Raw genomic sequence first — 13,091 nt, forward strand, 5'->3', positions numbered from 1 at the left:
TGTGAAAATTCTGCACAGACCTTTTCTTTGCTCATCAGTTTTCATCAGTGTATGTGCATTGAATTTGTGGCGCAAGACAACTCTTCTTCCCATGTGTGGCAGAAAAATAAAAGATCAGCCCCTCCTGTAAGCAATTTAGAGAAATAGTTCTAGATGATCATTCATAGTCCCCCATAAGCTGTGTTTTTTCTCTTTAGAAAAAAATACGTTTGGCTATTTTTTGGTATCATTGACTGTAGAGGTAGGTTTGTCCCTGAGTATCTGACGGCTGTGAAATATTGCCTTTACAGAAAGAATACAAGAAAGACCTGGAGTCAGATATTAAAGGGAGAGGAAGGCAAGTTGGTACCGACACCCCGGAAATACAGCTTGCCAAGAAAGCTACGGAGATGGCAAGTGAGGTGAGCAGGGGAAAGACACAGACCCGCAGACTCACGTCAACAATTTCATTACTATGTGGAATTTCTCAAAGCTTTGTGGCTAGTTTCACAGTTTGGAATGGAAACCATTCTAAAGCGTGATGCATATTTGGAAATTTACCTTTTTTGCTTTGCTCATGTCCTTGAAATGCATCAAAGGAAACATGAGGAAAGACACTTTAACGCAGAAGATACGCACCGCCCCCCATCTACCTCCTCCCCTCTGCACTTTATTCCTTATTGCAACAAAGTTCATGTTCACCTAGGCTATAAAAATGGTTTTGTGATTTTTTTTTTTTTCATTCCTTAAGGATGCCTCATGTACTGGTGGGGATATCTGTGTTTTTAGCTTTTGAGCAGAATTTGGAAAGTCTAACACGAGAAGGACAGTCATTTCTGTGTGATTGTGTATTCTTGAAAATGTCCTCTCTCAACTTCCACGTGCGACATTTCTGCAGAGTCAGCACTTTGGGATGAGGTCTTCTGCATCCTGAATAAACTATCCATGTTCACTCTTCCAACCCCACCTTCCTCTTCAGTTAGTACATGCAGCAGCAGGATGTTAATTTAGAAGTTTTGTTTTAGATGCTGTGATAGGATAGATGTCACATCATAGCACAGAAATATGGGAGTTGGACTATATGTGTATTTTTTTTTTTTTTTTTTTTGAAACAGAGTCTCACTATGTCACCCTTGGTAGAGTGCTGTGGCATCATAGCTCACAGCAACCTCAAACTCTTGGGCTTAAGCGATTCTCTTGCCTCAGCCTCTCAAGTAGCTGGGACCACAGGTGCCCACCATAACACCTATTTTTGTTGTTGTTGTTGTTATTGTTGTTCAGCAGGCCCAGGCCAGATTTGAACCTGCCATCCCTGGTGTATGTGGCTGGTGCCCTAGCCACTGAGCTATAGGCTCCAAGCCTATAGGTGTGGTTTTCAAAGGAAATTCCCCAGAAATGGTTGTACACCTCTTGAACTTACCAGTGATTCAAAGAATATACGAGCATGACTGGAGTGAGGAGTCGTTGGGAGGAGATGATCTGAAAAGTGTATGGGACCAGCGAGCTGGGGTGTAGGTTAACAGCTGGTGCCCATGTTCACTTATTCTGGGCTGGTTAGGTAGGAGTTTCACTGGGCTATTATGTGACCCTTGCCCTTACAAGGAGCTGATGCAGAAATGACTCCCATCACCCAGTCAGTATGCCTTCACCCATCCCTTCCCCTGTCCCTTGTTTGATTTCCACTGAGTCTTCCATTAGTTCCAGTTTAACAGAGAGCACATGTGCTGTTCACTGTTCCATTCTTTAGATACTCCTGTTCGGGTAATGGTCTCCAGTTCCACCCAAATTGCTGCGAAAGGCATTCATTCATCTTTTTTATGGCTCAGTAGCACTCCATGCTGTGCATACACATTTTGTTAATCTCACACATTGATGGGCACTTGGATTGCTTCCACCTCTTTGCAGTTGTCATTGTGTGGTAACAAACATTTGCCTGCAGGTGGCATTTTGATAAAACGACTCCTTCCTTCGTGTAGGAACCCAGTAGTGGGATTGCTGGACCTAATGGCAGGTCTACTTTTAGTTCTTTGAGGAATTTCCAAACTGTTTTCCATAGACTAGGTTGTGCTAATTTGCAGTCCCACCGAAGTGGATAAGCATTCCCTTCTCTCTGCATTGATGCCGGCATCTGTTGTTTTTGGACTTTTTAATAAAACCCACTCTGACAGATGAGGTGGTATCTCCTTGGGGTTCTGATTTGTATTTTCCAGATGATTAGCGATGATTAACTTATCAAGTCCCATTCATTTATTTTAGTTGTTGACCCCATTTGTGTCTTCCTCATAAATTATTTGCTTAGGCTGATACATGGATCTAGAAAACTTTTTCCTGTATTTTCTTCAACCATTCTTATGGTTTCATGCCTTATGTTTAAATCTCATATCCATCTTGAATTGCTTTTTGTGAGTAGTGAGTGATAGGGATCCTGTTTCATTCTTTTGCACGTGGCTATGTCATTTTCCCTGCACCATTTATTGAATAGGGCTTGTTTTCCCCAGGGAGTATTGCTTTTTCCTTTATCAAAGATCAGTTGGCTATATATGGATGGGTTTCTACCTGGGTTGTCTGTTCTGACCCATTGGGCTGTGTCTCTATTTCTGTGCCTATACCATGCTGCTTTGGTTACTATAGCTTTATAGTATAGTTTGAAGTCTAGTCTGGTGATGCCTCAGATTTGTTCTTTTTGCTTAAGATTGCTTTGGCTATTCGCGCTCTTTTCTGGTTTCAAATGAAGGGTAGAATTATTTTTTTCTAGTTCTATAAAATATGTTGGTATTTTGATGGGGATTATATTCAATCTCTAAATCACTTTGAGTAGTATGGACATTTTAACAATGTTGATTCTACCTATCCCTGAGCATGATACGTTTCTCCATTCATTTGTATATTCTGTGATTTCTTCCTCTGTGTTTTACAGTTCTCTTTATAGAGCTCTTTCACCTCTTTGGTTAAGTAGATTCCTAGGTATTTTATTTTTTTGTAGGTATTATGAATGGTATCAAGTCCTTGATCTGATGCTCAGCTTGACTGTTATTGGGGTACAGAAATGTTACTGATTTGTATACATTGATTTTATAACTTGAGTCTTGGTTGATATAACCTGAGTCTTGGTTGGTATAACCTGAGTCTTGGTTGACTTTATCAATTCCAGGCCTTGGTGGAGTCTTTGAGGTTTTCTAGATACAAGATCTTATCATCAGTGAATAGCAATGGTTTGACCTTCTCTTTCTTGACTTGGATATCCTTTATTTCTTTCTCTTGCCTGACTGCTCAGCCTAGGACATCCAGGATTATGATGAATAGAAGCGGTGACAGTGGGCAGTGAGCCTGTGATAGATTTTACTTTGTAAGTTATTTAATATTTCCCCCTCATCATGGTTTGGAATTCCTCCTGCATGTTGATTTTGGCCAGTCTGACGAGCGTGCATCTTGGTGATTGCCTCTTTGCAGTGAATATGCCAGGTGTTCGTTGAACTTCTTATATCTGGATGTGTAAATCTCTAGCAAGATCAGGAAAGTTTTTCTCAATTATTCCCCCAAATAGTTTTTCTAGTCCCTGTGAGTTTTCTTCTTCACCATCAGGGATGCCAATGTTTCTCATATTTGACAATTTTACATAATCCCATATTTCTTGAAGGCCTTGTTCATTCCTCTTAAATCTTTTTCTTTATTTTTGACTGATTGACTTAATTTGAAAGAGTTGTCTTCAGATTCTGAAATTCTTTCTTATGTCTGGTTTAGTCTGTTCTTAAAAATTTCCACTGTGCTTGCTTTTTTTTCTTTCCTTTTTGTGATTTTTTTTTTTTTTTGTATAAGATCTGAGCATTAGCTTTTGGGTGTTACGTAGTTTGAAGTTTGGTGATGGGAAGCCTCCAGATTTGCTTAATATGTCTATCTAGTAAAGTTTTCGTTCATTTTCTGAATTGTTTTTCTGGTTTCTTTGAGTTGTTTTCCTACTTTCTCTTGGATTTCAGAGAGCTTCCTTATAATCCATATTTTTTGAGCTTCCTTATAATCCATATTTGGAATTCTTTATCTGTAATTTCAATATTTTCATCTTAGTTGGGATCCATTGCTAGGAAGCTTGTGTCCCCTTTGGGGTTGTGCTTTTGCACTGATTCTTTATAGTTTTGGGGTTTTTGCACTGATTCCTCTCATCTGGAGCAGCTGTCATGTTTCAGGACCAGGTATCACTATTCTCCCCACTCCCCTGCTCTGCAGTCTTCCTCCTCCAGGCAGGACCTGAAACTAGCTATGCTCCCCGACGATGGTAGTGCCAGCTGGGAGCCTTCCTGTCCAGGATTCCACTCTACCTGAGAGCCTGGCCTTCCTGTATGGGGAGGGTGCTCTGTGAGTGCGCTATAGCTCAGATCCAGACTGCACTCACCTCTTCGTTCTGCCCATGTGGGCTCCTTCCCCTCTGGAGATCAGTTCCTACATCACCCTTCTGGGCCCCCAAGCCACACTATTGAGACCTGGGGGCCCTGTGATCTGGCCTGCTGTCCCTGTCCCTGTCCCTGGGTCCCCAAAGATCAGTTCCTGTGAATCTCAGACAGCCCTGGCTCTATCAGCAGACTCTCCTACGTGGTGGGACCACCTCAGCCCCTTCCCTGGTGGCTGCTCCCAGCAGCCTGGTCCTTTGACCCCTTCCCTACCTTACCAGCTTCTGTTGAGCCTGAGGGCAAGCTCACTCAACCCAGCCCCACCCCACCACACTCCAACCTTCCCCCCATCAACCCTCCCACCATTCCCCTCTGTTGTGGTGGAGAAGAATCCCTTGGGAGTTCCAGGCTACCACCCAGTACTTCTCCTGAGGGGCTAGAGCTGGTCACAGGCCCCCAAAACAACACTGTAGCTTGTTGGTTCCAGCAACCACCACGTACTGACAGGGAGGTCAGTTTGCATGCCCTTTAGTGCATTTAGTGACTCAATCATATAGTGTGTGGTTGACTCTTACCCACATGCACCACCTTATCTCAGGGATTAAACTGGGTGTGCTGGTATAATTCATACTGTTAAAAAGATCACAGGGATGGGAAAAGACCACAGAGATGTCCCTCTTATCACAGAGAGACAGGGAATCTGTCCACATACACAGCTCACTACTGGTATAGCCTACAGACAACTACCCACTGAAAACCACCAGACTAAGGATATCTCTAACCAAGGATCCTTTCAGAGCCTACACCACTAGCAAAGCCAAAGGTTCTTACCTAACATGCCACAGATATGCCCTCATGAGTTGGGGAGCTGGGAAGCCCAATTTAAACAAAAGAAAATCCAAAAAGCACTCCAGCTAAGGCAAGAGGGTAAGACTAAAAAGAAAGCAGATAATTTATTGTTCTTATGACTAGACATGGTCCTGACACAGAAATGACATCATAGCTGTTTAGCACAGTTTTTCTGTATGTCTCATAGCGCCAGTCGAGTAGTTCTTAGGCATGGTTTGGTCTAGGACTCAAGTAATGAGATGCGGTTTCAGTTCCTGTCTTTCAGTTCTCAGGTAGGCTTTCTTCTCCTGTTTTCAAAGAGACTCCAGCTGCTCTGGGGGTTGCATCCCTCTTCATTCATGTCCAGAAGGAAAGAGAAAATCTCTTCTAATATGTTATGTGGAAAAAGAAATGCACTCATACCTGAAGCAATCATGCAGGGCCAAGGATGGGAAATAATGATTTATTTTGGCTCAACAAAGCTTGAACCTGGTGCAGTCTCACCCAAGCTGAAAGGTGGAGAATGGCAGAGCAGCAAGTTACTCAGTGGGAGATCAGGGAGCCAATAAAGGGCAAAGAAAGGTGGATTCCAGGGGAGCAACCAACACTTTAATTCACTGCAGAGTAAAAAGTAGCAATATAATTACTTTTTATTGACATTTATCAACTGGGTTATATATGTAATACTGACATGATACATGCTGTATGAAAATATATGAAGTTTACCATATTGAAATACAAAAATTTCCCCTTGGCTAGCTCTGTTTTCTTTCTTAATCCAGGTCAGTGGCAAAAAGCCTTCTGATTACTTGTGACTATGTCATCCCAAGTCATGTTTCGAGCATAAATTAAAATTCTTTCTTATTGTATAGAAATAAAAGAAATGAGTTTAACTTGCTTCCAAAAGAAATGGTCCTGATGTAAAAATGACATCAAAGTTGTTCAGCACACACAGTGTTTCAGATGGTTGCAAAGCTCTGACTGCACGTCTCATTTTCTGCAGAAAGACTATAAAAGGGATCTGGAGACTGAAATTAAGGGGAAAGGAATGCAGGTGAACACAGACACTCTTGATGTCCAGAGAGCTAAGAAGGCATCTGAGATGGCCAGCCAGGTAAGGAATTGGATTAAAGAGTTTAAAACAAACACATTGAATCATATATGGAAGGAATGTAAATGTTATTTCCACATGGGTAGCTGTGATATTCAAGCCTGTAAATACTGACATTGCTATTGAAGGTTAAGCAAAATCCTAAGATTTGTTTCCTTGTTCTTTTAGAAACAATATAAGAAAGACTTAGAAAGTGAAATTAAAGGGAAAGGAATGCAGGTGAGCATGGATATCCCAGATATACTTCGAGCCAAGAGGGTGTCTGAAATCTACAGCCAGGTTGGTAGAGAATGAGGATGCTTAGAACCCCGTGTTCTAACATCTGATCACCATAGACTTTCTGTGTCTCCAAGATTTATATCTTTTTTAAAGGGCAGTGCTTTCAAATTTGGTATATATACTCCTTTATTAAGAAACTATTGGCCAAATTTGGTCCACTTTACCAACGAAAAGGACAACTGTTATAGAGTCAGTTCAATGGACATTCATAATTATTCACTAAATAATTATTGAATTGTCAAAGCCTCTCTGTTGGGACCCCTGGTTTTGAGTTCAGGGACATTTTCGACTTTTTTTTTTCCCTTTTTCTTTTTGCTTTATTGCATGCATGGCTTCAAATGCTCATTGCTCATACTATAAAGAGTTACAAATGATTTGTGTTTTAACTGTTTCATAATGAATATTGTTATTAAGATACCAGCTCTAAATAAAACTAACAGCAGCTAAAACTGCTCAAGGTATAAGGTGAAATTTGACATTAACTAAAAGTTAAGAGCTGTTTTATCTATAAAATTGAGATTTGCCAAATAATACCTCTCAAATATTCTCAAAAAAAAAAAAAAAACAAAACAAAACTGGAGTGTGGGAGAAACAATAACCACAAAAGAAAATAGTTGTAGATGAAGTTATTTATGAACTCTGATTTAGACAAAAACATTATTTAGTGAATACGATTTTTGCTATAAAATTTACATGAAAAAGAATGAACCCCAATGAACAGTAATGAGGCATTAAAAAAATTAAAAGGATTTTGGAAAATTGACCATAGAATTTAATGGAATTTGTGCCAAAAGTAATTTTCAACAAAATTTGGTGAAATTTATTAAAATTCTGGTTCAAACCTAAGCCAAGTTAGATAATAATACATCTCACTTTAAGGGATTTTATTCCCTTCAGAGGACAATGAGATACTTAAGAGGATGCAGCGATGCTGTGGTACATTTCAACATGAACAGTAGTTGTCTTTTTCTCATAAACACCAGTATGTCATCACGGTTAATTAACTTCACTGTCTTTGGAACCAGAATGCCTGGTTTTAACTGTAGCTGTGATGTTAACTATCTAGTACTTCAGTTTCCCCATCTGTAAGGTGGGGGATAATAACAGTCTCTGCTGGTGGGCTGATTAAGTGAGTTAATGTGAGTTAAGTCTTCAGAATAATGACCATTACACAATATTTACTATGGAAGTGCTGGCGCTCGTATGAGGAATTGCCCAGCTTGTATTAGAACTTAGAGTAGTGCATTTAGTGGATAGAAAGTTGAGATTTTTTTTTTTATCTCAAATACAAAGTACTAGTATATTTCCTTTGATGAAATGGATCTTCACCTGAAGTAGGAAGCAGACTAAATCCAGAAGCATAAAAAAAAGCAGGTACAGAGAGCCAGGCTACTTGCAGGAGTTATGTTGCCATTTGGACAGGGACTCACATGCTTAGGAATGAATGGATCATGGGGGACCAGCTCTCCAAGGTGGACCTGGGTGGCACCATAGCCTGAGCAGAGGTGAGGCTGGTCTGGTGGACTGTGTGCTCACTCTTGTTTCCTTCCTCCCTCCCTCCCTCCCTCCCTCCCTCACTCTCTTCCTTCCCCCCTCCATCACTCCCTTCCTTTCCCCCTCCTTCACTCTCCCCCCCCCCCGCCCCCATCACCCTGGGTACACAGCTCACAGCAACCTCAGTCTCTTGGGCTCAAGTGATCCACTTGCCTCAGCCTCCCAGGTTGCTGGGACTATAGGCGCCCATCTATGCCTGGCTTTTTTTTTTTTTTTTTTTTTTACTCAGGCTGGTCTCGATTTTGTGAGCTCAGGCAATCCACCTACCTCGACCACCCAGAGTGTTGGGATTACAGGCATGAGCCACCTTTCCCAGCTGCTTCCTTCAATTTTGCTGTTGCATCAACAGCTGCTTTGAATCCTAAGATATTTAGAGCCATGTGGTATAGGAGAATCAGGAAAAAGGGTGTCATTCTCTGTGTCACTTTGTCTCTGTCTCCGTTTCCCCTCACCCCCTTCACCACAGTTTCAGATTCATAATAATGGTTTACATTTTTAGAAAAAGTATAAAGATGAAGCAGAGAGGATGCTTTGTAACTATTCTATTGTGGCAGATACTCCTGAAATTCAGAGAATTAAGACAACTCAGCGAAACATTAGTGGGGTGAGTAGTCACTAAGTTTTCTTAGTTGCCTGCCTTGAAATTTTATGTTTGGTAGCGAATGGTCTTTTGTCCTCATTCTCCAATTTTCTTGCTGCATTATTTGAATTTTATGTCAAATGCATTATCTACATTCCTTTAAAATAATAATAATACTGAATATTCTTACAAATTACAATCTATCGTAATTGTTTTAGAATTAAACATTCAAATTTTCCTCTTTGGTACTATTGACAGTTATGAACTAAATTTTAAAATTTAACTCACAAAAGAGGTCTTCATCTTCCACATAGATTTTACTCTGAAGATGAAAACAGTCATTTGAAGTGATTTCCTTTCTCGTCACTGATTATCTGCAGTGAGAACAGATGTAGGGGATTCACTAATTCGTAACCAATTCCTAAACTTCCATATTTTCATTTTGAGGAATAGTAATTACATCAGCACAGTGTTTCATTGATATGTGAACTTGACTTCTGTTCTAAAATTATAAAAATTGACCCCACAGTCAATACTGTCATGTAGAATTAACTCAGTCATTTAGCAGGTGAGTGAGCCTTATCAAAATGTAAATTCTATTTAGTTTGAGGACTTCTGGAATATTCTCTACTTCCTAATTAATTGGCAAGCTCTCACCTCAGGGTGTGCTGGTCAGGTACCTGTTTCCACCAGGCTATGCTGAGACATGGAGAAAACTCTGAGAAAAGTCTCTTTAGAACAGTGGTTCTCAACCTGTGGATCGCCACCCCTAAGACCATCGGAAAACACATCCTGCATATCAGATATTCACATTACGATTCATAACAGTCGCAAAATTACAGTTTTGAAGTAGCCACAAAAATAATTTTGTGGTTGGGGGTCACCACAACATGAGGGACTGTATTAAAGGGTCACGGGCATTAGGAAGGTTGAGAACCACTGCTCTAGATGGATCTGGGAAAAGAGGCCATTTTGGCCCCTCAATCCTGTGATTTTATGCTATTCCAGATTTCTAGTTTTTGGAGGCAAGCATCTCTCCTCCTTTGCTCTCCCACTGTCACTGGAGCCGACTGGATTATCCAATGTCAAGACAGGGAGTAATTCTGTCCTCAAAAATGCTTCTTATAATTTCTCTGTTTTTCTGTAGAACATTCTTGTTTTTTGTTTTGCTTTGTATTTGACAGTAGTAGATGTTGCTGGGGTTGGAGACACGTGCAGGAAGGTTAACGAGTACGTGGAAGATGAGTAAAATAGACTTTGAATTAATGTTGATATTGACAACTAAGCTAATATTTGAAAAAAAACCGAGGGGCATCTTTGTATTTGGGGAATAGCAGTTACTTAAAATTTTATGCTGTTTATAATAAATGCTTAGTGAGCCTTTGTTAATACGGTATGTACTTTGATTTTTCTCGAATACACAAGTGGCGTATATTTATATTTAATAAAGGAAACTCTGGTTTGCCAATTGATGTTCATAAAGCAAATGATACACAGCTAACTAAGGTAGCAGTCCTGCTCTAGAACAGATATCGCATGGATACTTGTAAGATTATGGGATATGATACCAAAGTTGGACATTTATTACCTTAACGGATTATTTAATTGGTTTATATAATGTTGGCACTCATAAATAGGTGAAGTAAATATTCACATTACTGTAAAACCTGAGAAATTGTCTTGCTTTCATAAGAATCGGATCTACAACTTGAAGTCTGACAACCTCATAGTTACTCTTTTCCTTCTCTTATAATAAAGGTATTTTATAAAAAAGAAGTAGGAGCTGGAGTAGCAGTAAAAAATACACCAGAGATTGAACGCGTGAAGAAAAACCAGCAGAATATCAGTTCAGTAAGTTCTCTGTAGCATTAATTATCCTTTCCAAAAGCAACCAGAAGCTAGATAAATGTTTTTATTTTTCTACTCCACTGACTGCTTTTCTTCTTTTATTCTTCACTTTATCGAATTGCTCTTTCATCAAATAGCAAAGGCCTAACTTTTCAGTGGAAAACTGCAGCCTCGGTCCACTTGACTCTGAAGCAGTGTTTCACTGTGACATATAGGGAAGACGAGATAGGTCATTTTAATGAAAGCTTGGATTAGATTTCATCTCTTTGAACAGAATCTTAAGTATATTAAATTTTGCAGAGAAAGGATAGATTCCAAGACCTCTCCACAACTTGCAGGCAGAAATTTTACCCTGATAGAATGATGAAAGGCTGCAAAACAGCTATTTGCTGGCTTAAACAGAGGTGTCGATTTGAAAAAGAAAATAATCATTACCAGTATATGTCTTTCCCATGTCAGTCATATTTCTGAGCTTTCTCTGAGATACATTTCTGCCTATATTTCTGTTTTCAAGACCATTTACTTTCTACTTCTTACAGCAAAGAAAATCACACCCCTGCGCGATGAATTGTAAAATAACTGACTCTCCAGTTACTTTTGGGCTGGGGGAAAAGGTAGGGGAGATGCTTAATGTTACAGTTAATGGTATTTTCCATTCAGCCCTCAACATTTGCAATAGATAATTGCCCTTCTTACCAATAGGCATTCTGCCATGTATATTTAGCGTGCAGTAGAACCTCGTGAGTCGACCACCCAAGGGACTGTAACAAACTGGTCAACATACAGAGGTGGTCAACACCACTGATACGTACATGTGCTGCATGTGGTCCCTTAGGTCAACCGAAGGGGCTATGGAGGGTCTACTGTATTTAGTTTCTTGTTGAGGACATAAAAAGGATTCTTTCCTTAAATCCTCTTGTCTGACTTAACTCTTCACCTTCACCTTTGGATGTCATTCCTTCCAGAACTTTCTGAAGGTGACCCAGATGCTTTGATGAGACTCGCCTGTGGGTAACCCCGAAAGCCAGGCGACGTTTTGACAATACGAGCAGGTGTTAGCATTTGTGGAGACAGCGAGGAGGAAAGGCAGGGGAGTGTCATAGCAAAACGTGTTTCGGAACGAAAAGAAATACGCAGAGTACGGGTGCAGTCAGATCTTCGTAGCATGCAGGAAGCTATCTGCTGAAGAAACAGAAGGAGAAAATAAGGGTATTTTATAAAAAAGAAGTAGGAGCTGGCATAGCCATCAGCGATACTCCAGAGAGTGGAGATGTGTAAGTGTGTCCATCCGCCAGGTTGTCAGGCAGCATTCAGGTCTGGTAGAGAAATTAGGTTGGGAGAGAAGTATAAAATGTTTGTTTCCTTCACTCGAGAACGATGCTATTTGAAATATACCCATCAGTGTACTGTGATATAATATTACAAATGTTCTATAGTGCACAATTCTGTGCTTACAGTGACATGACTGTGCCATTTTGATGAGTTTAGAGTCATATGAAAAACAAAAATGTTCATTTTTCATCATGTTTAGCTTCTCACCTGAGGAAAATCACACACAGTGGAACCGATAACATTTCTTTTCCCCCGCATCCCACAGTCTCTTCTAGCAAACAGCAAATACACAGTTCCGTAATCGCCTTGAGGTTGGGCCGTAAACTCTTGCTTAGTATTCAAATGGAAAGTTGCCCTTTCAAGATTAGCTAGATCTGTCAAACCGAGATATGACTCTCTAACATTTAAAGATCTCGACATTTTCCACCTCCACAGTACAAGCCTTTTAGCTATTAGCTCTCTGTGTTAAGAACTATTTTTGAATTTTATTTAGAGGTATAGCCTTTCTCTGCGAACTTTCCATTTAACTGTTTTGGGTACGGACTACTATCGGCATGGTTGCACATATTGAATCCACAGACACTACGGCGTAGATGATGTGTGAGCTACTGTTTCTTGATGACCGTCAGCCTGGATTTCAGCCATAATCATTTTAAGCATTATCAAGCAATTTTTGAAACATGTTTTGTGTCGATTTAGGTCTTTGCAGAATTTCAACACAGGTCTCTGAAATACAGCCTCTGCTTCCATATACGTACATCTGTGTGTGTCCTTTTTCTTAAATCCAATCTTCGTGAATTTTAGATAGACGTAGTAAAATACCACCTGAAGTGATAGTATCGCTAATTATTTTGTTAACTTCAAAGATCTGTTTCTTGTCCCACGTAAAACTGTGTGCTGGGATTACCATTCGCCTGGTGGATTTTCTTCTAAGTACATTTGAATGGAGACCTTATAAGAGGTGTCTGCTAGGATAAAGGTGGGCTTTTCATAGCATGATTGTGTGGGTAGGAGACGCCTCCTGACTTTCGGCCCTGACCCGTCCCGTAGTGATCAGGGCTCAGTGCTCTATATGTCTACATTTTTCTCTGCCTTCTTTTATCTCTTCTTTTAGGGGTCCCTTTATTTTTTCTCTAATTCTAAATTATATGTGTGTACTCACTCAGACAAGCAGTGTTCCCAAGACTGTGTGATAGAA

General features: G+C 40.1%; 1 protein-coding gene across 1 annotated transcript in view; it reads left to right on the forward strand.

Annotated features, from left to right (window-relative positions):
• Positions 1-13,091, forward strand: part of NEBL (nebulette) — a 177,916-nt gene that overhangs the window by 114,314 nt on the left and 50,511 nt on the right. Inside the window, exons 17-21 of the mRNA XM_053572933.1 lie at positions 291-401; positions 6,193-6,303; positions 6,469-6,579; positions 8,633-8,737; positions 10,472-10,564. Of these exons, the coding sequence (XP_053428908.1) occupies positions 291-401; positions 6,193-6,303; positions 6,469-6,579; positions 8,633-8,737; positions 10,472-10,564 (531 nt within the window). The remainder of the gene's footprint in view (positions 1-290; positions 402-6,192; positions 6,304-6,468; positions 6,580-8,632; positions 8,738-10,471; positions 10,565-13,091) is intronic.

This window comes from Nycticebus coucang, chromosome 20, assembly GCF_027406575.1.
Source record: "Nycticebus coucang isolate mNycCou1 chromosome 20, mNycCou1.pri, whole genome shotgun sequence".
In the NCBI taxonomy this organism is placed as follows: domain Eukaryota; kingdom Metazoa; phylum Chordata; class Mammalia; order Primates; family Lorisidae; genus Nycticebus; species Nycticebus coucang.